At 35.7% G+C, this 24,462-nt stretch overlaps 3 protein-coding genes across 6 annotated transcripts; 1 reads left to right on the forward strand and 2 right to left on the reverse strand.

Moving 5' to 3' along the window:
• Positions 1-384: 384 nt before the first annotated feature.
• Positions 385-8,540, forward strand: LOC111808154 (phosphoribosylaminoimidazole carboxylase, chloroplastic-like). Of its 3 annotated transcripts, XM_023693971.1 has the most exons (16): positions 385-852; positions 998-1,213; positions 1,288-1,399; positions 1,843-1,905; positions 2,015-2,153; positions 2,821-2,876; positions 3,323-3,396; positions 4,860-5,007; positions 5,115-5,288; positions 5,716-5,803; positions 5,891-6,001; positions 6,681-6,778; positions 7,167-7,284; positions 7,547-7,641; positions 7,945-8,051; positions 8,133-8,540. In XM_023693971.1, exons 1-16 carry the CDS (start codon positions 614-616, stop codon positions 8,212-8,214), a joined length of 1,920 nt encoding a protein of 639 aa, XP_023549739.1. In that variant the 5' UTR covers positions 385-613; the 3' UTR covers positions 8,215-8,540. The 3 variants fall into 3 exon arrangements, with proteins under 3 accessions (XP_023549739.1, XP_023549740.1, XP_023549741.1); XM_023693972.1 differs by lacking the exon at positions 385-852 and having other exon boundaries at positions 1,055-1,213; positions 1,284-1,399; XM_023693973.1 differs by lacking the exons at positions 385-852; positions 1,288-1,399 and having other exon boundaries at positions 1,148-1,213.
• Positions 8,541-8,586: 46 nt separating this feature from the next.
• Positions 8,587-19,639, reverse strand: LOC111808153 (phospholipase SGR2-like). Of its 2 annotated transcripts, none has more exons than XM_023693969.1 (21): positions 18,829-19,638; positions 18,349-18,449; positions 17,421-17,615; positions 16,607-16,762; positions 16,246-16,317; positions 15,999-16,151; positions 15,293-15,343; positions 14,289-14,459; positions 14,033-14,182; positions 13,255-13,320; positions 12,651-13,157; positions 12,408-12,486; positions 12,202-12,323; positions 11,986-12,058; positions 11,527-11,629; positions 10,996-11,089; positions 10,855-10,917; positions 10,361-10,409; positions 10,008-10,111; positions 9,433-9,479; positions 8,587-9,210 (listed from the first exon to the last, which is right to left on the reverse strand). In XM_023693969.1, the coding sequence occupies exons 1-21, from the start codon at positions 19,070-19,072 to the stop codon at positions 8,982-8,984; spliced, it is 2,829 nt and encodes a 942-aa protein (XP_023549737.1). In that variant the 5' UTR covers positions 19,073-19,638; the 3' UTR covers positions 8,587-8,981. The 2 variants fall into 2 exon arrangements, with proteins under 2 accessions (XP_023549737.1, XP_023549738.1); XM_023693970.1 differs by having other exon boundaries at positions 8,945-9,210; positions 12,202-12,302; positions 18,829-19,639.
• Positions 19,640-20,016: 377 nt separating this feature from the next.
• LOC111809251 (tubulin-folding cofactor E) lies at positions 20,017-24,391 on the reverse strand. Its single transcript, XM_023695674.1, has 15 exons — positions 23,999-24,391; positions 23,642-23,812; positions 23,236-23,282; positions 22,536-22,682; positions 22,365-22,439; positions 21,998-22,110; positions 21,751-21,890; positions 21,598-21,659; positions 21,336-21,443; positions 21,215-21,249; positions 20,876-20,941; positions 20,703-20,794; positions 20,539-20,615; positions 20,388-20,465; positions 20,017-20,317 (listed from the first exon to the last, which is right to left on the reverse strand). Exons 1-15 carry the CDS (start codon positions 24,345-24,347, stop codon positions 20,219-20,221), a joined length of 1,659 nt encoding a protein of 552 aa, XP_023551442.1. The 5' UTR covers positions 24,348-24,391; the 3' UTR covers positions 20,017-20,218.
• Between the last annotated feature and the right edge of the window lie 71 nt (positions 24,392-24,462).

Genomic DNA, 24,462 nt, shown 5'->3' on the forward strand with positions numbered 1-24,462 from the left:
GCCTGTATCTAAGTCCATTTCAAAGCCCATACTTAGGCCCAAGAGGAAGCCCATATCTAAGTCCATTTCTCGGGTTTTGGACCTCTCGCTGGCTATTCTTAATTGGGTCGGGTCTTGGGCATGACCTAAAGCTTCACGCCTCATGCCTCACTTCTCGTGCCTTCTCTCTTTTAGACCTCATGGCTCATGGCTCATGCCTCGTGTCTTATATCTTTAAGCCTCATTGGCCTCAAGACCCATGCACCAAACTGATGAACTAGGTTGAACCAAACCAAATGGTTCGGTTCGATTATTTGAAGAAAGCTGGAGATTGGTCGGTTCTCTAACATCCAAACCGGAAAGAATCGGTTCGGTTTATCTGAGAAAGGTGTACAACCCACCAGTGGAGAGAGCAGAGAGCAGTGAGCAGGGAGCAGGCACTAATGTCCGGCGAAAGCATCTGCAAACAGTGAAAGAAGCCCCTCAGTTATTCCGTATCTCTCGGCCGCCGCGCCGCCCATTGGAGTTTCTGATTCTTCTTCATCTTTGTAGTCAGTACATTCCATCCGTGTACGTGGAAAGGAGAGTACTCTTTCCTTCATTGCAGTTGTTTTAGGCTTAACTATTCCACACGATGCTTTCAAGTTCCTCGATGGCTTCACCTAGCCGCCCAAATTATGTATTAGTTTCGGATATTATACGTACACCCTCTCTATCTTCGCAAAGGATTAAAGCTCTAAGCTGGTTTGTTGATTCAAACATCATCCCATCTTATAGTTTCCCTTCACTGCTAAAAATGGCCAAACAACCACAGCGCAAGAATCACACCCTACACTGCTCCGCATCACTTCATTCTACTGAGACTCTTCCCCGGTTTGTTTTCAATTCACTGCACCTTTTAGTATAACTTTTCTTCCAGGGATATGTTTCCGTCTATTTCCCCTCACCTCCTTAATTTTGGAAACATGAGAATGAAATAGCTCTTGGTTAGAATCTCTTCTCTGGTATTTACTTGCAGGAAAGATGAAATTGCTGTTCATGGAGTTTCTGAAAAAATTGTTGGTGTCCTAGGAGGGGGCCAACTGGGTCGTATGCTTTGTCAAGCAGCCTCCAAATTGTCCATCAAAATCGCAATTCTCGACCCACTTGTTAACTGCCCTGCTAGTTCGTTAGCTTACTATCACATGGTTGGTGACTTTGATGATAGTAATACTGTCCAAGAATTTGCTAAGAGGTACATTTTTTACGTTCATTAGTTCCTTTTTAATGCTCATGGTAGTAACAGTAAGTTCCGTCCATGGTAGTTAGATGTGAAGTCTTAACAGTTGAAATTGAACACGTTGATGTGGCCACACTAGAGATTCTCGAGGAGCAAGGAATTGATTGTCAACCGAGAGCATCTACCATCCGTATAATTCAGGCCTGTGTTTCTTCATGTGTACATTTGGTTTTGAAAGCCATCTCTTTTTTAAGTCCAAAAGTTACTTGTCAATTCTAAGATTTTCAGTCAATCTTTTATTATGAGGACCGGATGAATGAAGGCTACATCTATACTGGAAATAGAGGAATGCATAATACATACACCTTTAAAGAAGCTTCTAACCAGAAATTTTCCTATAACGCTGTTATCATGACTACATCTTATATATCTTGCAGTACTAGTTTCCTCCCTCTCTCTTCTTGTTGGTTGATATCTATTAAAATAACCAATGCATGTGTTATACACCTATCAAAGTGTCCCTGCAATCTGCTCAAGAAGATTAAATCTTCTAACCTCCACCATTACGTTGCTCAGAGATCGAAATAAATTGTCTAGTATATTTGTTTATGATTTCTGATCCTTTATCATCTATTATGTTACAGGACAAATATCTCCAAAAAGTTCATTTTTCTCAGCATGGAATTCCATTGCCCGAGTTTATGCAGGTTATATTATCTGCATTGACTTCTCCTTAATGGTGTTGCCATTCTTGCCCTTATATTTGTGTTTAACAGTAGCAGATTACTTACTGACCATTAATGTTTTCTCTTACAGATCGAAGATCTTGAAGGTGCAAAGAAAGCAGGTGATATATTTGGTTATCCTCTCATGATTAAGAGCAAAAGATTTGCTTATGATGGACGAGGAAATGCTGTTGCGAAAAGTGTGGAGGAGCTTTCTTCTGCCATTTTTGGTGAGATATATCTGATATGTAATTTGTTTCTTTCTTTTAAGTTCTTTTTAAATATTGAAATTGCAATATATTAATAATAGTATGCAAAAAGCCTGTAATTTATGCGATTATTAAAAATAGTCCCGTAACTTTTTGAGAACAACCTATGGGGTGCTCAATGAAACGATCTTGATTTCACACTATGTTGTTGGCTGAGGAGAGAGCTACTCTACAAAGCGGTGGGGAGTGGGATAGTACTGACATCTAGCTCCTCGTTAGGTTTTATGTTTTCCTAAAGGCATCAATGTTGATTTTTTTTTTTTTTTTTTTTTTTTTTTTTTTTTTTTTTTTTTTTTTTTTTTTTTTTTTTTTTTTTTNGGCTTTGTTTTTTAGGATGCTCTTATGTTCCTTTATCTTTTCTCATAGAAAGTATGCTTTTTTTTAAAAAAAAAAAACATATGGAGATGGAGATTCGAAGCTGAGACATTTTGGTTTAGGATGTCTTAATCAATTGTTACATTTTTTTTTTGTACTTGTAGAAATTTAATTTGGGAGTCTAAGTAATTAGGCATTTTGTATGCTTGTTATGTTTACTTCTTGGTTCGTTTGAGATCTTAATTTACGCATAATTTTATTTAATATATTTCCTTGTTTTCTAATAACTTATGCACTTTGTCAATATGTCCAGCTCTGGGTGGATTTGAGCGTGGCTTATATGTCGAGAAGTGGGCACCTTTCGTGAAGGTTAGGTCTTAGCATGCTGTTTGCCTTGTTGATCATTCACCTCACTCTTAATTGCTTTTTTCTCCCTATGTATGCATTTCCCTCTCTTTATTTCTTTTTTTTTTTTTATTTTTTTATTTATTTTATGTAACGAAAGAATTTCATCGGGAGTAAAGCCATGTCCCAAGCAATGAAGCTTACACAAAGCTTTTCCAGTTAGCTTAAAGAACATTTTAGTGATAGTTGTTGAAAGGAGCATAGAATCTACACCAAGAGAGCCGTTAAAAAGAGTTTCTAGAATTTTTTTTTAGTTTTCTTTCTTTTGTAAGAATGTGTGAATATGTGATAAATGAACAATAACACAGATCAATTTGCATATGAAGTCCTGGACCTAAGCATTATGAAGTTTCTGTTTGTATATCTTTTTCAGGATGACATCTGATCTTTGTTTTCCTTTTGTGTGATAGGAACTGTCAGTTATTATTGCAAGAGGTAGAGACAACTCCATGGCATGCTATCCTGTTGTTGAAACTATTCACAAGTAAGTTGAAGGATACAATTTTTATATGTTCTTCCCTTTCCATTCTTGCAAACTTCCATTTCTCCTTGCAAGCTTTAAAAAAATGTAAATTCATGAAATGTATAGCTCAATGGTATTGGTGAGTATTACCTCCTTTATGGTAGGAGGTTCAAATCTCCACAACCCCACTTGTTATTGTAAATTTCATGCATCATATGCAAGTGTCTGTAAATTATCAATCATACTACGTCGATGTCTAACTTTTTATTTGATACCTATCTTCGTCTCTCTATTCTCAGGAGGATTATAAAGGGTTTGTAGTTGTAGAACATGAAAGATTCAAAGTTGAGGTGAACGATTAGTTTAGATGTACTTGTCCTAGGTTGAGTAAATGGAGGGAAGATAGTTCTTTCATAAGTTGGAGGATAGAAATAAACATGCTATGGTGGCGGATGTTATCCTTATGGCAAATCCTAATTATCATTTACAAAAACCTAGTTGTGTCAAGATTGACAGGTTTTTGATCAAATCTTTGTGGAGCTCAAGAAGTATTGCTCTGGCTTCCTTGGATGCAACTTGCTTTCATGGGAGTATCCTTTTGTGAGTTGATCCTTCTTACAATTTCGTGAAAATGGTATTAGGTTATTAAACACTTGCACTGAAAATTACTGTTGAGGACCTTCCTTTACTTTCGTTTCTAGCCTAAGCTTAATTCCGATCATTGCTTCTTCTTCCCCGCCGTCTTTGAGCCTTCAGCTGCCAGTCTTTTGTGGAAGTCAAAAGCTGTGTTGTGTTCACAATAGATTTTTTTTTTTTTTTTTTTTTTTTTTTTTTTTTTTTTTTTTTTTTTTTTTTTTNGGGTGAAACAACTAAACAGTGGGCCATAATATCTCGACTCTCAAGTTGTAGTAGGGTCTTTTGGGAGTCTTTGATCAACACTATTTTTTCCACTCCCATGAATAGTTTCTACACAGTTATGCTTACTGGCCCCTTGCTTAATTCCAAAGTTAAAGCTTCTTGTTACAGTGTGGTGAAGTGTATTATGTGAGAAATTTGGCTGGAAGTAATTATAACTTTTGAAATGTTGAAGGGCAGCTCTTAACTTTTTGGGACCGTATGTTTTTGTCTCCTCTTCTCAGGCTGTGTTAGATAAGTCTTCTGTAAGTATTAGCTTTCTTTGATTCTTTATCAACTGGAGCAATTATTTGGAACTCTTGGTTCTGCAGGCTCATTTCATTTATGATAAAAATTCATTCTTATAAAGATAAATTGTAAGATGTGATTGCAATGATCTTACATTACTCCTGTGCATTCAGACAACACATTGGTTCTAGCTTTGTTTTTGGCTAGTTCCTCTTGCTGGGCTGTTGTTTATAGGTCATTTTGTGTATATATATATATATTTTTTCCATTTTCTCAATGATAGCTGATTTTCCATAAAAAAAAGTTACTTGGGCATCACATAAAAAAATTTGTCCCTGTAGAGAAAATATTTGTCACATCGTCAAAGCTCCAGCTAGTGTGTCATGGGAGATCAAGAAACTTGCAACCGATGTTGCATTCAAAGCTGTTAGCTCTCTGGAAGGTGCTGGCATTTTTGCTGTAGAGTTGTTTGTGACAGAAGATGGTCAGGTTGTATAATCAGTGTTAACTTGCTGTAAAAATATCGTGTTATTAGCATTTTTCTTCTTTTGGACTCTGGGACTAATGTACTGATCATCTTTTTTTACCTTTAACAGATTTTACTGAATGAAGTGGCACCTAGACCTCATAATAGTGGTCATCACACAATTGAGTCTTGCAAGACCTCTCAATATGAGCAGCATTTGCGGGCAGTCCTTGGTCTTCCCCTAGGCGATCCATCAATGATAACTCCAGCTGCTATTATGTATAATATTCTAGGTGAAGATGAGGTAAATTAAGAATATTTTATCCCCTTTTGCTTTGTGATATTTTCTTTATTGATTGAAACTACATTTTCTATTTTTAAAAACAGAAGAGGAAGAAACAATACATGTTAGGTGCGGCAGAATTCTTTATGTTAAGCAGCTTAAGTATTAGAGACTAGGTAATTTAGTGATTTAAATGTTGACTATAAGTTTCAATACCAGTGAACTTATCCTGGATGAGGCTGAGATACTTGGAAGCTGTATATGATATAACACAATTTGATACTTTTGAGGACATCGATGATTGATCAATCATAATTAGGAGAACAAAGCCTTACTAACATTGAAGGCAGGGCATCAGTTCAAACTTCATAGTAGAATAGACTTTGAATATGCACGTTGTAGCTGTAAGTAAACACTTTGATAGTTGTTCTATTGCTGTTTTTTTCAGGGGGAACCTGGTTTTTATTTAGCTCATCAACTGATGCAAAGGGCATTGAGTATATCTGGAGCTTTTGTTCATTGGTATAATAAATCGGGTTAGGCTTAAATTTTTCTTCCTCTTTACATTTTTCCCCTTCTTGAATTGCGAACTCAACATTTAATCGACTCCCTTCATGAACCAGAAATGAGAAAGCAAAGAAAGATGGGTCACATCACGATTGTTGGCCGGTCTATGAGTGTTATTGAAAACTTACTATCATTCACGCTTGATGAAGCTTCTGAAAAACCTGCAGGTCAGCCTCCCTCCGTGATGCTTCATGTTTTAGTGTTTTTTTTGTTTTTTTTGTTTTTTTTGTTTTTAGCCTGTTAACGGTTGTGTTAATTGAAGTACGATTTTCAAAGGAGTGGTTACAATGCTAGTCAAATTACTATATCAGTTATTCGTATGCTCTTTCCTTAGTTATAATCTTTTCAATGTCAACTTAGAAAAGAGAAAAAAGAAAATAAAGGAAAACCTCACATTATTATTTTTGGCCAATTAGAAGAAAAGGAACTAGCTTTTATACTAGTTCATACAAACGTTCAATCAGCTAGGGACTTAACTAACTAAGCCTAACAATTTTACCTACTAATCTTGAACTTCTAACTAATCTTGAAAATTAAAGAATCTGGAACGATAATATAGCTGCTAAAAAATACAGAATTTCCCTAAATGCTCAGCCTTTATAACAAATAGGCCAGATCACGCATTATGGATCTTATAAGAAAGTTATATCATGTCTTATTGGTTAACTTATAAATCTAGCTTTTGTATTTCTTAGTTTCTAAGGAAAACCTCTTTCCTATTCCTAAAGGAAAGTGCATATATATTGGTAGGTAGGTATCATTGAAGTTTCATATATGTATAATAAAAATTTGATCTTTTCTCTATTTGATCATTTCTGTTTCTTATTAAAATCATACTCAACACAGTTGAACGCCGTGTTGGAATCATAATGGGCTCGGATTCAGATTTTCCTGTAATGAGAGATGCTGCAAAGGTCCTTGACACATTTGGTGTGCCTTACGAGGTTAATTTTTGTTTTTGGTGATTGATGTTGTTTATGTTCATGATATACATACTTTTGGTTAAAAATACCATTTTGGTCCATATACTTTTGATTAAATGTATATATTTAGTCTTGGGTTTTCAATTATAAAAACAGTCTCTATTAGTCTCTTTAAATTTTGAAAAAGTATTCACATTGCATGTTTCTTACGTGAAAGTTACTATTCAACCAATTTTGATAAACGTAAGTTCAAAGGACATTTGAAGTACATGAGCTAAAATGAAACTCAAAGTAACGGAGCCACAATTGTATTTTAACCTATATTTTCTTGATGGATATATATATATATATATAATGTCTAACCTGTGAGTTTTTTTTTTCTTTTCTTTTTTCTTTCAAAAATATGCAGATAAAGATAGTTTCTGCACATCGAACCCCTGCTTGGATGTTTTCTTATGCCTCATCTGCTCAGGAGAGAGGGATCCAGGTTATCATTGCTGGTGCTGGGGGTGCAGCCCATTTACCAGGCTAGTCATTTAAATGCTTCCTAGTATATAATATTTGGATAGAACAAAAGATGTCATTCTAAAGGGCTGGTGAAATGAACAAAATTGCTCGTTTACGCAGTCTTGAGTTCAAAATTACTTGGGTCACTGGCTATTGCATGTTAAATTCAGGGGATAGTTCTTAGTGTGAAATCTGGCAAACAATGAAAGATTGGGGATTTCTATATTTATTTTCCCAAACAATAGGGAATTTATCATTAGCGACTGGTAGCTTGATTTTCAGGTATGGTTGCCTCACTTACGCCGTTGCCTGTTATTGGTGTCCCTGTGCGTGCTTCGACATTGGATGGACTTGATTCACTTCTGTCAATTGTGCAGGTACTCTGTTTTTGTCTCAAAATAATTTCTGGTTCTATCGGTTTGATTAATAATTTCTTTTTGGCGTATAAACATAAATTTTGGTGCATTTTTCGAGGTCACCTATTGTGATCTGTTAAATCAGTTGGTCCCTAACCTATCCCTGGAATGCGATTAGGAAGGTTTTAAATGAATGTGCTAGCATAAGTGAATATATGGGTTTTGTAGAATTGATCTTTTTGTTTGCTTTTGGCAATTGTTTGTGCAAATTCTTGGTTCCCATTTCACGAGCATTTATGATTATTTTAAGGACTTCTGGTGCAGATGCCGAGGGGAGTTCCGGTGGCTACTGTTGCAATCAATAACGCAACCAATGCTGGTTTGCTGGCATTAAGGATGTTGGGGGTGGCAGACACGGATCTACTCTCAAGGTGCTTCTCTTATTTGCTTTCGAATATATATAGTGGAACTTCGAGGAAATAAAATGAGCATATGGTACTGTTAATGTGCAGGATGAGCCAATTTCAAGAAGACACCAAGAAAAGTGTATTGAGCAAGGCAGAAAACTTGGAAAAAGGTGGTTGGGATGTGTAGCCTTTACCCAAAAACCATCAATTCAAAAGAGCAAAGTAACTTTGCTTAGCCATTTCTATTTCGACTCTGCATACATTCAATAGAATTCCTGTTAAGCAGCAGGAAGTGTTTTTGAGAAGTGACGAGGAAAATAAATTAATTTAGTTCAGGCAGCTATTGAGGCTATGTATGTTTACGGCTAATGTAGTTTCTTAGTCCACAATTTTACAGATCATTTATCCTCTGAATACGAATTTTAATCTTAGGGAACCTGGTTTTGCATCGGTACTGGCCGTTGGGAGTTGAAGCATTCGAACTCAAATAAGAAATAAGAATTGTGACCTCAATGAACTCATGATTCTTCACTTGCAGAGAATTATCAATGAACTCATAATTATAAAATACTATGTTTATTATGTTTAATCTGTCTGCCTGCGTTCTTACACTTGCAGAGAATGCAGCAGTTTAGCCTCACAAGTTCATTACATCTAATCATCTCACAGCAAAAGGTATACTAAAAAATTTACAGGTATTAATTTACAATTTACATTTAATCTGAAATATTACGTCCTCGTTTTGTTTTCCTTTCCTTTATATGTACATGGAAAGAAAAGAGAAACCACAAGTCTCTCCCCATTTTTGAAGGTGGGAATTTGCATACTCATTAACATAACAATCCCGGCCGTCCAACCTTCGGCATCAAAATTCACTAAACCTTAGAACTAGTAGTAGCTGTACCTAGGCTAGGCCACAGAGAAGATGATGCTAGCCTTCGTTGCACTTGATGTCTATCTTTGATTTTTCATCATTTTCTTCACTTTCCTTGAGAAGCTCCTTACCACAGCCTCATCGGAAAATGTTAATGAAAGCTCCTCTTCAATACTCTCTCTTTGATTGTACCAGCAATCTTTTGAATCGGGTTCAGTATATTCTGGGGGCGTATCGGGATCTTCAGGTATATCCCGATACAAGTGTTTCAATATGAAAAGAGCAGTGTCATGATCCCTCCAGTAGTTTCTGCATGCCAAAAATCAAAACAGTTAGAACGAGCAACACTCCACTCAACTATTTCATTTACCAAGACAGCCTACACAGCAATGCAGTTGCAGAACCCAATTTTTTTTTGGCAATATATGGAAAAGAATAACACAGTTTTTCAGGGAAAATATTGCTTAATGCATGGAGAATAGAGGGAAGGGAACGTTATTTCTACTGGATTTAAGTATACATGAAACTCACGTATGGGACTTAATGGCTTGCAGATATGGATGCTCAAAAGTTTTATCCTGCAAGTCAACGAGCTTTAGTTAAAGAGAGATCAGCAGAGGAGTTATTCTCACATAATCGATGACAACGATGTCAGGCATACAATTCAAGCTGGGAACATATATATTATTTCATAGAGCAAATGAAAGGAGAAACAACCGGACAATAAGAAAAAACGTATAAAGACGAAACCTTTGGTACAGATCACAAAAAGACTTGATGGAACTACAAAAACTATTTTTGCCTTTAAAAGGTGATTTGGATAAAAAGCATCTCGGGAGGCCTAAGACGTTAGGTTGCCCCGGTTTTGGCCAACTACAATTCATTAACTAATTTGCAAAATACTTCAAGTTGTGATACCTAAGGTAGCTCCAACATGCATCTATAGTATACTTTGTCGTGGTACTTAAAATTTTGGTTTCTCATCCAAAGACTAACAAAGGTATAAACTACTAACTTTTGAATCATGCATTTACATGATAACAAGCAACGGATTTTAGACAGGAAAATTCAGCATCTTGATATCATATGGTAAAAGGAGCACATACTTGAAGCATGTGATCAACCCGCCCTCCTTCACTTCCTGTCAATCTCTCCATCATTGCAACACCATAAGACTTCAGTTCTCCTCCTTGAAAATCCTCAGCTCCTTCTAGAATAGGTGCACAAATATGAGAGAGAGAGAGAGAGAGAATGAGATTTCATTTTATTTATTTATAAACAAGCATGAGAAGAGGGAAGAGGGAGGAGGATGTTCTAAAAGATGGTTCTTAGTTTTTTGAAAAAAGATAACGAGATCGAAAAAATACAGCACATAGTTATCCTACAGATCCTGCTAGCCACTAGTGAGTAACAATGTACAAAATCAGAGCAGACTCCGCTTTAGAAGCTGATATAATACCTTGTACACCATCTGCTTTTCTAGACTGGCAAATTGTGAGTACTTTAACCTGTCAAATAATGTACATCAGAACCGTCAGCAATTCCTTACATTAACCCAATACCAAACATATATCTTTCAGAAGGAAGATCCAAAACCAAACTCAAGTTAAGTTGAGTTCGATAATAATCACAATTGTAAATACTAGCACTCAATTTAAGGGTTGTTTATGTTCTTAGAATGCAATTTAACGGGCAAAGCACTTGGGAGGTAATTCCAAGTACAACTTTAAGAATAATAGAAGCAAAGTAATTAAAATAATCTCAGGACATAATGTGGTGAAATCAAATGGTGTACTAGTGACTCGTATGGTATGATGAAAGGATTTAAGAAAAGTGATTTGGAAGGTTTAAAAGGAAAAATGATTTGCAAAGAAAGGTTTGAAAAGAAAAATAAAAAAACCAAAGACAAGCATGAGAAGAAGACGAAATCTTAGAAAGTCTAGAACAACCCACCCCCAGAGTGTGTAGATTGTCCTTCATTGCCTGAGAACGAAGAGCCAAGTTATCAGTAAATTCCTGCATAACATACAGCAAAATCTATCAGAATCCCAAAACAATATCAATTCACAATATCAATGTAATGAAGATATTTACCCGAAATCCAATATGCAACCTCCTTCCACCTCTATGGAATGGTATAATAACAGGTCGTTCAAGCATGTACTCCTTGCAAACAAGTGGCTCTACTCTGTATAATTTTTTTATAAAAAAAAAAAAAAAAAACTTTCATTAAACGTTCTCCATAACGTAGACTGACTACCATATCAAGAACAAAAATAGAAAACAGACCGCGATTATAGATAAAAGAAAATCACAACATTTTATTATGTTTTAAAGGGACAGAATTCCAACTGTAAAAATTATGAACGAACTCAGATACACAACAAATAAATGCTCTAGGCAAGCTTGCATGGCCAAAAAGCCAAAACAGTGTCTTCTTCAAGTCGATAAATAAAAAATGAGGGTGTCAAACAAAAAGCGCATGTGGGTCAAAGAAAAGAACAGATGATGATCAAATAACAGACAGTAAATCACAAGGTGGCTGTAATAAAAATGAATCAAGCACTTAGAATGTTCAACTATGCATTCTCTATTTGCGCAATACAAAAGGTCACTTTGAAAGACCTGTATGCGACCGGATCAAATGGATGAAAAATGTTAAACATTTGACGGCAAGCTGGCATTTCTTCTTTTATATTTTCTTCACCCCAATATTCTTGCCCTTTTCCTGAAGTCCAACAAATAAGTTTTTAGAAACGTCAAAATCATTTAGCGTATAAACCTAACTCTAGGAGTGCAACTGAATAACTCCAGATTCAGAAAGAACATATTGAATATCAATAACAAAATAAATAGAAACTTGCTAGTTTAATACCAAAAAGAAAAGTCCCCAAATTATCTGCAATGCAAAATCAATTTTCACATAAAAATTGATCTTGCATTGCATAAATTTGGAGACTCTTCTTTGCTGGGAGTTGAATACGTTGAAGAGTTATTCCTGCTTATTATATCCATAAGAAGTTGTTTCATATATATATATATATATATATATATGTAGCTAGTATGTCACAGATGTGTGCTTACCAATTCCAATACGGATATTACGAAGTGCAAGAAAAACGCCAAGAGGAGATCCAACAGCAAAAAATGTATCAACCTAATTAGAGAAAAACATTGTACATAAAAAAGTTGGGGCAAACCAGTGTTCCCTAAGGTTCAACAAGAAAATAAAATAATGCACATATATATTGGAATATGTCAAAAGAATTTCTCTTCTCAATCCCACTCCTCCCACCGTACCTTAAATGCAAGCTTTTTGTACTTTATCTGAGGAGTAAAACTCATTGAATCATCATCTTGATCGGGAGGCAACTCTTCTAACAGGGGTTCCTTGGGCATACCTATTAAACTTTTCTTATTTCCTGATAATGTTTCAAAGACCAAAAATATCATGGGTACAATTTCTTCCCATAAGTAAACAAAGAAGTGAAACAATTAGGAGGCACCTTCATTCAATACTCCATCTGTATCCCTATTAGCAGACATCAATTCAAGTTCTGCCAATTTCTTTTTAAGATAATCGACCTGACAAATGAGAAGTTCAAATAACACATACTATAATAAATGGAGACTGTACACTGAAAGCATACAAGAATAAGTAAAACAAGACATGTATGTGCAAGTGAAAGCATACAAAAATAAATAAACCATGACATATGTATGTGTGAAATAATGCTGAGTCTACTGACCTCTTCTTTCAGGGATTTGATTATTTCATCTTCATCTTTTGAATTCTCAAATTGTAGTTCGCCAATTCTATTTAGACTGGGAACCTCTAAGTCGCAATTTTCATTTTTATTTAACTCCTCCAGATCATCACTTGTTTGAGGAAGCCTTTTGCTGGAATCGTAATCAGCTTCCCCACAAGCCTTTTCATGTTTAATAATGAGATCAGATGAATGCGATGGCACAGGATCCACAACTATTGAAGGATCTTCCAAATGCATATTCCTCTCACCATCCTCTTTAGCAAGTTGTACAATGTCTGCACATCCATAAACTGCAGTAGAACAATTATTCTCCGTATTGCAGGAAGAGTTCTGTGCAGAGGATTGATCATCCACCCCCGAGAACCCTTCACTTCTAGCATGTTCCCCATACATCCAATCCATTGGAAAAGGAGATGACAAATTCTTCTGGTGGCAGAGGATATCATATGAAAGGACACTTCCCAAAGAATGTCCATATATGGAAACCTAATTAATAATACAAAATACATAAAAATACCCAATTTGTATAATTGATTTTAATAGAAGTTAATGGTAAGAAGAAAAAAAACTTTAAGCCACATACCTTTCCATCATATCCTGGATTCCTTCTAAGAAATTTCATATAAAGTCGGTTTAATTGGTTAGATACCTGAAAAGAAATGTAAATACCCGTTTAGTCCTCTAGAGCAAAGTAATGTTTGAAGAGCTTATATCATGAAAATCTGTCAGTGCTACATAACCAGTATTATATCATTTGTAAACATGATGCCTCGTAATCGAGTGTCATTCACAAAAAGGTTTCTTGTAGTCGCTGCATTTATTGGATTATTTAAAGCTGGAAAGAGCTTATGTAATGGTTTTTTCCTGGCAAGGGAGTTCCCCTTGGCCTACAAGTTGTATTTTCTTTTTAGTTTTTATAATCTCCCCAGTTTCTTATCATAAATATATATCTCACTACTAAATCGACAAGGTTCTAAAATCTTGAATCAGCAATAACCAAAACACCCTAGCAAGTTTCAAGAAGAGTTCATTGCTTATAAGGCTTCAAAAACTTATTTTCCTTCCGCCATGTAATGAGATCTCAAATCTTTTTAGCATCACCCTTCTTTATAACATGGCGGCTATAGATTTCATTAAGGCTAGTATATTAGTGCACGATAAGAGGGCAAAGTTCACAAGGCAGGTATAGGTGTCACCCTTCTTTGATGATATGTATCAGTTGCATAAGAATTGAATATACTGTCATGAAAGAACGAAACTAACAAATCATGTCAGTTAACCCATCAACAAAGAACTATGAAGAACAAGTATGGATAAAATGAAAACATTGGACAGCACAATCTAAACAAAGCATGCAATACCGAGTTGATGATGTCTTGACAATATATGGGACTCATGTAATATAAAACATCATGAGCTGTCGCACCCAACATGACACGCAAACCCTTCACTCCATCTAAAGTAATTTTTTCAACAGCAGCCTCGCCACTAAGCTTCAGACCCTTCCTCCACTAAAAAAAAAAAAACAAAAAAGTTAAATGGAAATGGCATAATAATAGGGATCAAGAAGGTGAAATATAAAATATGCCAAGAAGCAAAGAAGGGTTTCTTAGCTACCTGGCATGGGATAAAGAGGACTCTTTGAGTGCTACGTTGGTGTAAAGTGAGGTGCCGCTCTCCAAGACTAGATGTAATATGCCGAAAGTTCCCAACATCATCAACTAGATTAGATTTCTCCAACCTTTGACCAATACCATGAACCATAAACACAAGGTGTCGAACAGGAACCTAAAGCAACAACCTCAGATGAATGATGTGGCTTCCAAAGTGACATGGTATATGCAGAAAATTTTATAAAATCAAGTTAATTATTAAATTATCAAATAAATACAAAAATGACGAGAGAGTTCAAATCATTAAATTAGATCGAGTAGTTTCACAATTCAGAAATCCATATAGTTTTTTGCATTCACCGAATAAGACGGTTATATATGGTTGTCAAGCAGATTCAAACTTCAAACAAAGGTTCAACACCTTATCCATCTAAGTTAGTGAAGAACCATCCAAGCATGTAAAGAAGGGATAAATCCTCAATGCCAGGCCTATATTATCCTTAAAATAGATGAAATTATTTAAGAACAGTCATAAAACATTAGTTGGTTATTTAAAGGGAATACTTAAACTTCAAGTTACTGTTCCAAATCTTATCTTATTATCAAGGAGCTTGAAAACACGTAATATATACTTCTGGGGAAAGGGGGTGGTATTATTCACATATTAAGAAACATGATTATCTAAAGTAGTAGTCCAATAACATAATCCCATTTACGATTGAAAATGGATGCAAAGGAGAATCAGAACAAAATCAACTATAATGAAATTTGTAAGAGAACAAAATTTCAACTATCATATTTTACTAAATTATTTTGAAACTAAAATGAAGCGGATTACCGTCCATAGCTTACTAATATTTCAGAAATAATCAATTATAGCTTAATAAGGGCATAATAATAAAAGAAAAAAACGGTAGGACACAGACATGAAAAAATTGGAATGTCATATCCTAAATTTCTGAGATGGATATAATATGGATACATGAAGCTCAATGATAGCAGACGTACCTGTGAACAGTAATCGTCCATTTCTTCTTCCCTCTGCTGACGCAAATCGTCCTTGAAAATTAGAAGAAAAAAAGTGAGGAGAGAACAATGATAAAAAAAAGTTCATATAAAACGAAAAAAGAAAGAGAAAATGAATAAATAAAAAAAGAGGATAGAATGCCTTTCATTTTCCTTCAATTTGAAGTAAACCTAACCTTTTTTTTCGTCCTCAGAAGGAAACACAATTTCACTTCCGCATCCACCCAATTTTTTATCACTCAATCTAGCAGAAAGTTATTTAGCATTCTTAAGAGGGAATTGATGTACTATTCTATGAGGGCGTCCCATCTTTAATGTTTTTCATGTGCATGGATCAAAGTCAGAAATGTCTTCAATGGGAAACAAAATACACTAGAGGCATATAGTGGAAAGAAGCCACATAATTTTCAAGAGAAATTATAAAGAAAAGATGGATAGAGGTTAGAGTGCATTTTAGTGAGCTTCAACATTTCAAGAAAAAGTACCAACGTTTAATGTAAGAATATTAGAGCTAAGGTTTCACTCAAAATGGTAGTTTTCCCCCCATATCAAGTAGTATTAAGAATCCGCCAATTACGGTCCTTTCTTATGAGTTGAAGTTTCACATCAGAAGCATCGGAAGGGGGTGAAATATTAAGACATCGGCAAGGTTATACTAACAGAGCTACGAGACGAAATAGATACAAACCTGAGTAGGTTTAGGAGAATTAGATGGGGAATAGCCACGCCTTAACTTAATACCATTTCCACCCAAACTAATCACGCTAGAAAAACCAGAAGTATCAACATTCAGCCAAGCCTCCCAAGTATCATCTTCCCCAGTGAAAAGAGCATGAAGTCCCTACATTAGGGATTTCAAGATAAATCAGGAGCCTAAATTTCATGTAATGATTTGACAAAAAAATAAGTCTCCGAACTCCAAATAATTTACATACTGGGGTAGATCCTTGTAAATCAACTCGAGATGCAAAAAGTCCAGATGGCTGAAATGTTCTCCGGTGCCACACCTAGATCAAAAGCATCTTCATCCATAACTTGCTAATTATTAAGACATTTAAAAAAGAAAATTCAAGTTCATAAATGAGAATAAACTAGAAACTAAACAGCAATAAATGAAAACATTTCACATGGAAGCATTTTCTTCATCATGAAAACTTTGCGGTGCTTTGCATACAAAATTTTCAAACAAGAATTGGGTGATTGGATAAAAATAAAAGAAGATGATCTTTTTTTATTTTTTATTTTAATGGAAGGAGAAGAAAAAGGAGGAGGTCTCTTAGAGAACAAAAAACAAACCTGACTACGATAGGCAATTTCTAACTGTTCACCAACATCCTCCCGCAGTGGAAGCCAATCAAGTCCTCCTTTACGAGCAAACCAATGACCTCTCATCACACGGCGATTTTCTGCATTCCAATATACAGGAAAACAATGCCTCTTCACTAAATCTACCTGCATACATAATATGATTTCAGTTGCAAGCATTTGTATATTAAACAGAAAAAAGAAATACTTTCACAACATATTTAACTTTGGATATGATATTTAAAATATATTCTAACACCAAGATTTTAATCAAACAGAAAGCATACATTAAAAGATTACAAATCCCTTAACTTTTGTAACGTTCATATTCTTAATAGAAGAAAAGAAAATATTAATTAAATCCATTCGATCAAAACAAATAGGATCCTGCAGAAAGTAATTATAAAGCGGACCACACTGTTTGAGTCTCTATAATAAATCTATCCAGTAGGCAAACATTAATTACTGATACGAATATCTCAATTGGTCATGAACTGTTGACATTTAGGAACTCAAGTTTTTCTTAATTCTCCCCTTTTGATAAGCCCATTAACCAGAAGAAATAACATAACTTACATCTTCCAACCTTTGACATTTAAACAAATCTTTGTTTTTGTACAACACATTCCACGAGAAAAACAATAAATGCTTTCCATGCCACAGAAACTACGCCTAAATGTGTTACATTTAGCAACAATTGGATAGAAGAAGGTGCTAGTATAAAACAAGATAGTGCTATAAAAGATGGTGCCAGTATAAAACAAAGAACAAAAATTCTTTAAATTATAGATTACTTCAAATTGACCTCATAGAGTCCTCCTTTGACAGGGACACCAACTCGCTCTTCTTCGATGTCATACAACTTGACTAATTTAGCGACCTCCGAAGCAGATTCGTTTCTTTGTTTATCAACCTTCAGACTAGAACCAGCTCTTTCTTTTGGCCCTTCACTACATTCTGCATACTCTTTCCACCAAATAGAAAGTAGTTCTTCCTCTCTCTACATTCAAATCCAAGAAATGTATATAATTTTTAACCATTTTTTCCCATTTACTTCAAAAAAGAAGCAGATAAAACAAAAATCATATATAAATAAATAGTTGAGATATGTATATAGAAACACACACACATAGAAACATACATATAAAGAGAAACAATAACTTCTATTAAAATGATGAAAAGTTGCAACCGAAAAGACCCAAATTAGCATATAAAAAGGTACTCCAGTTGGCATAAAAGAGAGATATTACAAACTGATTTTGAGAGAGTATACCAACTTGAAGTGACGATAATCACTAGATCAAAAGGATGCCCTCCTTCCCACGTACGTCATTAAATATTCTACAATTCCTTTCTTAACATAATTCCCATGAATCAGCCAAATAGTGTTTCCAAAAACATTCAGCTATCCTCTTTCAATCTATGTCCATACAGAATAGGTTCCACCATATTATTCTAATTTTTTAAGCTTATATGCATTTCTCTCTTCCGTTCCCTACCCTTCTTCCTCCTTTTCCCCTTCTTCTCCTCCATAAAGTGGTGGTCCAGAGATGGTCCGAGAAGCACAATAGCATCCAAAAATGAAGTCCATACACATGAAGGTGAGTGGACAGTCAATCTCACGAGTAAAAGACATTGAAGAAGGTAACTCCAAGATAGTTCTCTACGAGCAATTCATGAAATATGGTTGAAAATAAGCATTAATTGAGTACCCAAGAGGTTGAAAAATGCACCTGCAAGAAAGATGCTTCTATTGCGAGAGAGTCCCTCATGCCAAATCGAAGATAGTCACCCTTCCCTACTATTTCAGTCTTAGGAACTGATGCAGCTACCTCTGTCCAAACATAAGCAGCAGAAAGTCATCAAAAGGTTAGAAAGCCCTTTGATTCTAAATCTCCTAGCGAACTCCAATTTTTAACCAGAACATCAACAATATTACAACTTTAATTTTTCAAGTAGACAACATAAACATTATATATACGTATATACAGATTCAGAAGTTTATACCGTAGTCAATGGCCGTATAAATTTTTTGAATTAGTCTTCCTAAAACAGGTTTCTTAGCTTCTTCGGATATGATTCCGAGTCAAAACCTAAAAATTTTGCCCCACTTATTATCATCTTGGTTTTCAAGTATGTTCGTTTCTCGTCAATTATTCACAGGTCGCATTGGAAAACGTACCATTGAAGATGAAGAAAATGAAAGTACTCACCATTACCAAGCAAAGGTACTTTACAGAAATACCAACGGACATCGCCGCCGTCGGAAGGACTCCTTGTCTGTGCAAGATACTTCTGCCTACCTACGCAATGCTCGATTACATCCTCCAATTTCGCAATGTTAGATGGCGTGTTTTTTAGAGAATCAGGGGACGCTTCTGGAACGACAGAAGAACCTATAGCTGCCGAAATCAACATGTCATCGTCACCCATATTTTTCGAACTATTTACATCCATTCCGGCCTCTGATACAATAATTTTTGCCTCGGAACCTATCACTAAGAGGTTCCGAAGCAGTTGCAGGACAGGTTAGCTCAGAGGATTGAGCAAGTTATCTTCCGTTTAGAAAATCGTCGACTATGACCCGAATCCAACACCCAGCTGAATACTTCGAGATCCCAGAAACACACAAGCACATAACGTAACAATTAAGATGAGCAGCACCCAATTGAAGTACCACGCACGCCACCCTGCAGAGCAATTTTATTCTAACTTAAAAGGAAGGGCGAAATAGAGTTTGACTGGCGCGGTTTAAGAATTTGGCTCCACGAAGAACAATGTAAAAGGGCTGGAATTATATGGGACCAAGTCGAGTAACAGACGCCTCCTGGCGAAGATGGGAATCAATAGCCATTGAGCTGATTGCCCTGCGTGTTCGATCCAAGGGGAGCTTCGGCGGGGAAAAGATGGCGGTGGGCTTTGGCTTCTGGAACGGTTAGAGACCGGCGGTGGCAGACGCACTGCAGCGGTGCGGTGGTTACTTGGAAATTGAAATGTTTCTCAATTATTCTTATTCTATTATTATTATTATTATTATTATTATTCCTTGGAGTCCAGTCGTTTGGTTCTTGCAAAGGGCAAATTTTCTGGCTCTCCCTGTCATGGGAATTTAGTTGAAGAATATATTTTTATTATTATTGGGGGACCAAAAAAATTAATTTGAGATTTTTTTGTAAATAGATTTAAAATGGATGTAATTAAAATTAACTAGAAAAAGAAAAACAACATACACTTTTATTTCTAATTTATTAATAAAAATTACAGTTAAACAAGTAATTTATCTTGAATTAATTCATTGGAATCATTAATTGCTTTAATGAATGACATATTTATAAAAATTTATATATACACAGTTAATTTAAATATAATGAATTATAGAAACAAAATATGAGGCAGATAAATAGAATAGAAGATCAGGCAATTCAGTGTGATTTCACGATTTGTTTAAGCTGTGAATCTTGGTCAAATGATATAAGAACATCCGATAGAAAACCAACAATTAAAAACATCTTCCAAATCTGGGGAGCAAGAATCATGGGAATGCCAGAGAGTTAAAACCAAAGAAGGAAAAAAATTGAAGAACCTATGGGGGGTTTATTTCCTTCAACTCTCTTCATCCACAAGAATGTTGGATCCATTAGCAACCCCAAGATCCATAAGAGATGCCATATCGTCCTCGAGCGGTATCGGCACGGGGGAATCCTGAGAATGTAAGGTGTGTTCAGTTGCAGAAGGTTAATGAGTTGGGTATTAAGTAATTAGGAGACCAAACCTGTTCTTGAAGATACAACTTCAGCCTCATACATTTTAATTTGAAAAAGCTTTCACAAAGCATCTTTAACTTGCCAACCTAAAGATGGAAAGAGTCATTTAGAGTGAAGCAGTGAAACAGCATGTTAAAATAAAAAAGCAAGGACAGTAACTGTAGTAGTGAGTGGTAATTTCTTTGTCAATGGTGGCTTCTCCCCGATTGATGCTCCCACGCAATTCAGGGTGATTGCTGGATAAATTTATCAAACAACTATTCAGCGACGATAAGGAAATGTTCTAAAATGTCAAATATCTCAAATTCAAGATTCATTCCTACATATGAGTCCAGATGCCAGTTTCTGAGGTCCACCAGCTCCGACCGATACCCTATTATCTTCGATCCCATAAAACCTCTTAAGCTCTTCAAACCTGATGCATAAATATATCAACAAAAATAACGTTCATGGGGCGCAGCACGGGGTAAGTTCAGTTTTAGTTGAATGCAGTTACCTAGGATGTAGCCTTAATGTTTCCTCAGGATTGCTATCCAACTTTGACATAACCATGCGTACGTAGCTGCAAGAAGAATTGAAATCGCTGAATAAACGGATACAAATGTTCGAAATTTATAACTTCGAATGAACCACAATTTCCTGAAAGGATTCAAATGTTCTTCATAATAACTTCACATCTTAAACATAGACTATAGACTCCCCCAAAATGTAGCCTACCATCTCACACCCTTACTCCCTCTGGTTATATCAAGACTACTCATATTACCAATATATCCTGGTTAGTACAAAGAAGGGGAGGAAACTAATAATGCATATAAAATATTGATTTCCGCACCGTATTTCAGAGTCTCTTCTTTCACGAGGAGTTACCTAAAAAATATATGAGAAAAAAGTTTTCGGGTTAACGGTAATGTAATAATGAGAAAAGAAAAGGACTGCAAATGCTTCCAAACAACCTCACTCCCATTGATTATTTGAACTTTAGACAATCGCGCAATTAAAACATATCTGGGAATCCCACCCCTCATGGGATCAGCTATAGGATTCTCTGATAGCCTGATGTCCTTGAAGGAAAAAGAAATGAATAAATAAAACGATGGAGAGAAGTGAACGATAAAGAAGTTGAAGTTCGAGTCGATAATGTATCTGCCAATGTTATTAGCTTTTTCAATTCAAGAACTATCCCTCGAATTGAAATAATATATATTAAAATCTTACAATCAACTGAGGAAACGAGTTTAAAAAGTCGATAGAGGCCAAATCATCAATGTTGTTGCCTCCTGAAGTACATACAAAAATATAACAAGTCAGAGAAGTAATTAAAAGAATTTATAAAGAGATCACAATTGTTAAAGAACCTTGATAATGTACCAAGAAAGAGGTTTCGCAAATTTCGGAATGGAGAACAGTCTCCTTGTGATTCAACATCTCCAAATAACTTGTGTAATTCATCGAAGCTAGGATAAAATATACGACTCAACTTGTTGTTATTCAACTGAATCTGCTCCAAGCTGATAGCATAGTCAAAGATTCCAAGGAAATACAGTGAAATCAGCGAGGGTTCGACAACAGCCAATTGTCCCAATAGAAGAACAAAATAATAATAAAACAACAATACCTTCTTAATTGACCCAGTTTCAATATTTCGCTCCACTCAACTATACAGTTATTTTCCAGATTCAGAAGTCGCAGAAGATTAAATCCTTGGACCATAGGGGATGATGATTCTGGCTGAAAACGAGATCTCAACAGAAATACAGGTTAGTTGTTCGTATTATAGAACTAAGTGACACAATTGTAAACGGATTAATCGACTTTATAAACCCTTCTATTATTTGATTCATTTCTGCAACTCACAAGCATTGAAAGACTAAATTATTTCCCATCAGATGAAATCAATAATCAATGCAATGCAACTGCAACAAGAGACTAAATTATTATGTATTCATCCAACAATTACAAAGTTTAAGGATCTCAATCAGTACCGTTACTGTGCTTATTTTATTTCCCATCAGATGTAGTTCTTCGATTGTTGGCAGAGAATGTTTAAGTGTTTCAACCTATCATATAAAATTAACTCCAAATATAATATGAATATATAAAGGATAAGGAGAAGAAAAAAATATATATATATCTCAACCATACTAACAACTAACCTGCATCCAAGTTATTCCAGTATTGTTTAGAACTAAAATACGAATGTGATTCAATTGAACAGGCCCTGAGATATCACGTGACAATAAGTTGTTCGATAAAATGAGGGCTACAAGAGCTTGTAATTGGTCACAAATGATGCTAATATCCTGCATGAATATATGAAGTTGACAATAAGACAATAATGTTCAGAACTACTAAACTGCCAACAACCAAAGAAATTACAATTTGGAAAACAAAAGAAAGATGCTCGTTCTTTCTTTCTTTCCATCTTTTTTATTTCTTTGATGGGACTAGATCGAAAAAATTGTTCAGCAGGGTATCAGACCTTCCCACAGGGCACGATACAGAACAAACCTCAAAGACATTTACGTTAAGAATTCACTGGTTTGGCCATTGAAAAAAGGCATATATACGTCGAACTGATTGAATTTATACAACCACATATTAGAAAGCAAAGGACAACCCTCATCTTTCAAGCGAAAAAAGGAACACAATGTGTTCTACCAAGTTTTCACCCTGAAGAGGTAAACAACTGATCAACGTAACATAAACCCAAGTATTTTCTGAAAAAACAACAAAAACTCTATGGTGGAGTCGAAGACTGGTGTTTAAAACCACAGTTAATTGCAAGTTATGACTGTACATTTTCAGTGTGGGTTGCTAAGAGGGTGAACAATAATGGTTTTCTTCAACACGTACCTTCCAATCTGATAGCAAATTTCCAGTAAGGTCGAGCTGCTTTACGTCTGAAATGGAGACATTACAGATGAAACATATATAATCACATTAGAATTATAAATAGCGACAGGACAAAAGATTATCCCGTAAACAGTGATCCTATATCTTTTCTCTCCCAAATTTTTTATTGTTTCTTTACATAAACATTCCAAAGAAAGATCTCGTAAAATTCATCAAAAGAAGCTTGGCATCAACTTTAAAAGGGTGATCATCAATGATCAGATGCTTCAGCTCCAAATGTCTGAGTATGGTCTTTTGCTACGCTGGTTTAATACAATGTTTCTCATATAAACCGCATCTTGAAAATCAACAACGTATATAAAGTTAAGAAGACAAATGTATACTTCAATGAGGTCAAGAAACTTACTTGGCAAGACAGAGCCAATCTGACATGGATTTCCAGGAGAGCTAACACCCATGTAAGACAGCGATACACTAGTTAACTCCTCAAAACGACTAAGCTTGTCTTTAATAAGGTCTTTACCCACGAATTGAACAGATACACGCTTGTCACTGGCTGAGAGTACGTACATTTCATCTGCAAGAGAGCAAATGGCAACGCAGGACAACCCATTACCAACAAATTCAGCGCAACCGTTGAATTACATTAAACAAGTTGAAAATAAAATTTGAGTTTAGGCAGTAAGATTAAGTGTACGATATACCACAATTAGGCAGCCATGTTAGGAGCAACTAGACAGATATTGATAGCGCAGATACATACCCTCTTCTTCTTTGGTAGAGTCGCCTCTATATCTGAGTTCCAACGCTTGGAGAAGCGAAATGCCGAAACTCAGATTCTGGGCCCGAACAAAAGAGCCAGATCGTTCTGACTTTGCCTGGAAATACCGGACCCCGTTGATGGAGCCGTCGTGCTTGCCATTGCTGTCGTCCCAATCCACTCCGATCCAGGTTCCTGAATATCCTTCCAGGGTTCCTACGAAAGCCACTGTTCCGACACGTCGGGGATCACCGACAAAGTGGGCTCGCTGGCCCAGCCTGAACTCCAGCTGAAGCTGAATTGAGCCTTGCATCTTTTCTCCTCCGCGTGGAGATGAGTAGAATTGGATCATTCGAAATATTAGTTATTCTAAATATTGGATCAAAGAGTAGAGTTGTTTGTTTTTTTTTATTATTGTTGCTGAATAACCTAAAATGAGACCTACACATGACCCATCCCATCAAAAT

The sequence above is a fragment of the Cucurbita pepo genome, chromosome LG13 (genome assembly GCF_002806865.2).
Source record: "Cucurbita pepo subsp. pepo cultivar mu-cu-16 chromosome LG13, ASM280686v2, whole genome shotgun sequence".
NCBI classification, from domain to species: domain Eukaryota; kingdom Viridiplantae; phylum Streptophyta; class Magnoliopsida; order Cucurbitales; family Cucurbitaceae; genus Cucurbita; species Cucurbita pepo.

What these genes read in the sequence shown, in the direction of transcription:
- LOC111809251 (XM_023695674.1), bottom strand. Translation starts at nt 24,347, where the DNA reads ATGATCCAATTCTACTCATCTCCACGCGGAGGAGAAAAGATGCAAGGC. An exon ending in GATTGGCTCTGTCTTGCCAA is followed by an intron (nt 23,283 to 23,641) that starts GTAAGTTTCTTG and finishes TCTCCATTTCAG; the next exon opens with ACGTAAAGCAGCTCGACCTT. An exon ending in AATTACCACTCACTACTACA is followed by an intron (nt 20,466 to 20,538) that starts GTTACTGTCCTT and finishes TTCCATCTTTAG; the next exon opens with GTTGGCAAGTTAAAGATGCT.
- LOC111808154 (XM_023693971.1), top strand. Translation starts at nt 614, where the DNA reads ATGCTTTCAAGTTCCTCGATGGCTTCACCTAGCCGCCCAAATTATGTA. An exon ending in ATATTCTAGGTGAAGATGAG is followed by an intron (nt 5,289 to 5,715) that starts GTAAATTAAGAA and finishes TGTTTTTTTCAG; the next exon opens with GGGGAACCTGGTTTTTATTT. An exon ending in CACTTCTGTCAATTGTGCAG is followed by an intron (nt 7,642 to 7,944) that starts GTACTCTGTTTT and finishes CTTCTGGTGCAG; the next exon opens with ATGCCGAGGGGAGTTCCGGT.
- LOC111808153 (XM_023693969.1), bottom strand. Translation starts at nt 19,072, where the DNA reads ATGGATGTAAATAGTTCGAAAAATATGGGTGACGATGACATGTTGATT. An exon ending in AGTACCTTTGCTTGGTAATG is followed by an intron (nt 18,450 to 18,828) that starts GTGAGTACTTTC and finishes ATGTTTGGACAG; the next exon opens with AGGTAGCTGCATCAGTTCCT. An exon ending in CAAGCCATTAAGTCCCATAC is followed by an intron (nt 9,211 to 9,432) that starts GTGAGTTTCATG and finishes TTTGGCATGCAG; the next exon opens with AAACTACTGGAGGGATCATG.